The 1,875-nt window shown below is 48.4% G+C and overlaps 1 protein-coding gene across 1 annotated transcript in view; it reads right to left on the bottom strand.

The window, feature by feature from the left end:
* EMH_0014740 (transketolase, putative) overlaps positions 1–1,272 on the bottom strand; it is a gene marked incomplete at both ends in the record, with an annotated part of 2,652 nt that extends 1,380 nt beyond the window's left edge. Inside the window, 3 exon segments of the mRNA XM_013500211.1 lie at positions 254–358; positions 705–879; positions 1,126–1,272. Coding sequence (XP_013355665.1) covers positions 254–358; positions 705–879; positions 1,126–1,272 — 427 coding nt within the window.
* Between the last annotated feature and the right edge of the window lie 603 nt (positions 1,273–1,875).

The following is a 1,875-nucleotide window of genomic DNA, read 5'->3' as shown; positions in this document are numbered from 1 at the left end:
TCGGGCATATCCACCGAAAAAACGACACGCGGAAACGGAAGAAGGGACATATGTGCATTTATCGAAACGGCATAGCGAACACAGAAATAGGAAAGCACTCCGCGGTAAACACAGGAAGAGATAGCCAGGAAAGACAAGAACAAAGCAGATGCATTGGCTGGGGAAAGCTACACAAGAACGAACAGCGACTGGAAGACACAGTCGCGCAACACGGAGAAACTGCAGCCGACGAGTTTACGGGCACAGCACGCACCAGTGGTCACTTCAATCCCCGGCGCGTGTCCAACCTCAGGGTGGCCTGGTGTTTTGCTGTTGAGCTTTCGAAATTTCTTAATGTCGTTGATGGAGAGGTCGTACCCTGAAGGAAGCACAGGTAGCTCTTCGTGAGCTGTTGGGAAAAAATGTTGGGCAGAAGCAACTATATGGTACTGAAGGATCACTTATGTATTCTGCATTATGTAGGACAGAAGGCCACAGTTCGTGAAGTTCAAAATAGGTGGCGAACCAAGAAGGCGCTTCATCCTCAAGGAAATCGTGTGGTCCCAAGGGGACGGACAAAAAACAACAGACAGGGTGCGAAGACGGTTGTTTCTGGACTCTATCTGCTTTTATATTAACGAAGATAATCCAAACAGGAGGTAAAATACGGACACCTTCGTGCACTCAGTCTCTGTTTACACAAGCCGCAACAAATTAACGCGAACCTGCAAGGTGCAGCATCGTGTACTGAAGTACACAGGCGTGTCCATTGGAGAGGACAAATCTATCCCTGTTAAACCACCTTGGATCCTTCGCGTAGTACTTCATTACGTGGCCAAACAGACAATGGGCCATAGGCGCACAACCGATAGGAGCCCCAGGGTGTCCACTTTTCGCCGCCTAGAGACCAATACACAAATCAGGTTGCAAGCAAGCAAAACACACCTATGAAGCCGACGATGAGAGAAAATAAGGCAGAAGCACACTGTTATACCCGCCAACGCGCGAGGTTTCGAGTACACATTAATGTAACTACTTCGTGTGCGCACAAGCATTTCTCTACCACGCCCAAAATTGTTGCTGCAGAGATAAGAGCACACCACCGAGTTGTGTGGCTTCTGTTGTTTCGCATCGATAGAAGCTTACAGCCGGAGCGTCCGCGCCAAAACCTCGGATGGTATTGACACAGACTTCATCTTGGTGAGTTATTGTCTCCGTCATTTGTTTCTTCGCCGAAATAGAGGTCTCGTTGGACAGCCCGTTTTCAGTGCTCTTCCTTCTTACGGCAACCATTTTGCCTTCCTGCGTAGTTTCCTTCTCCGGCGTTTAACCAGCGCCTCACTTTTGCTTATTGCCTGTTTGCGGGTCCTTGTCTACCTGAAGCTGCCCCGTCAAACCACTTCACCGCCGAATTCGTCGATTAGCTTTCCTATCAAGTTGAGGCACTGGAGGTAGAAGGCAACTTTTTTCCTCAACTCTATCAGGTCAGATGATTCTACCAACCTACACCAACNCACTGGAGGTAGAAGGCAACTTTTTTCCTCAACTCTATCAGGTCAGATGATTCTACCAACCTACACCAACGCATTAAACGGCACACAAGCACCGGTAAACTGTACCTTACGCCGATCAAATACACAAAGGGTTATTTTGGAGATGCTTGCATTGCGATACAGAAAATGTTTGGGTGTGCACACGTCATGGTCATTTGGTGGACTCCTTGTACTGATTGTCTGCTCGGTGTATGTGCGTATTTCACGTAGAGATCCACGCACGAGCAAAAATAGATGTGCACGTGTACGCATGCATCTATGCAACACAGACGTAAGAAACAAAAACCCGAACACGAAGTCGCCCGTGTTCAGTTGAAACTGCACGTACACCGCGATCCTCGGA

Source organism: Eimeria mitis, genomic scaffold, assembly GCF_000499745.2.
Source record: "Eimeria mitis Houghton genomic scaffold, Emh_scaff513, whole genome shotgun sequence".
NCBI classification, from domain to species: Eukaryota; Apicomplexa; class Conoidasida; order Eucoccidiorida; family Eimeriidae; genus Eimeria; species Eimeria mitis.
The sequence above is the reverse complement of the archived record's forward strand: the minus strand, read 5'-3'. Positions and strand labels throughout refer to the sequence as shown.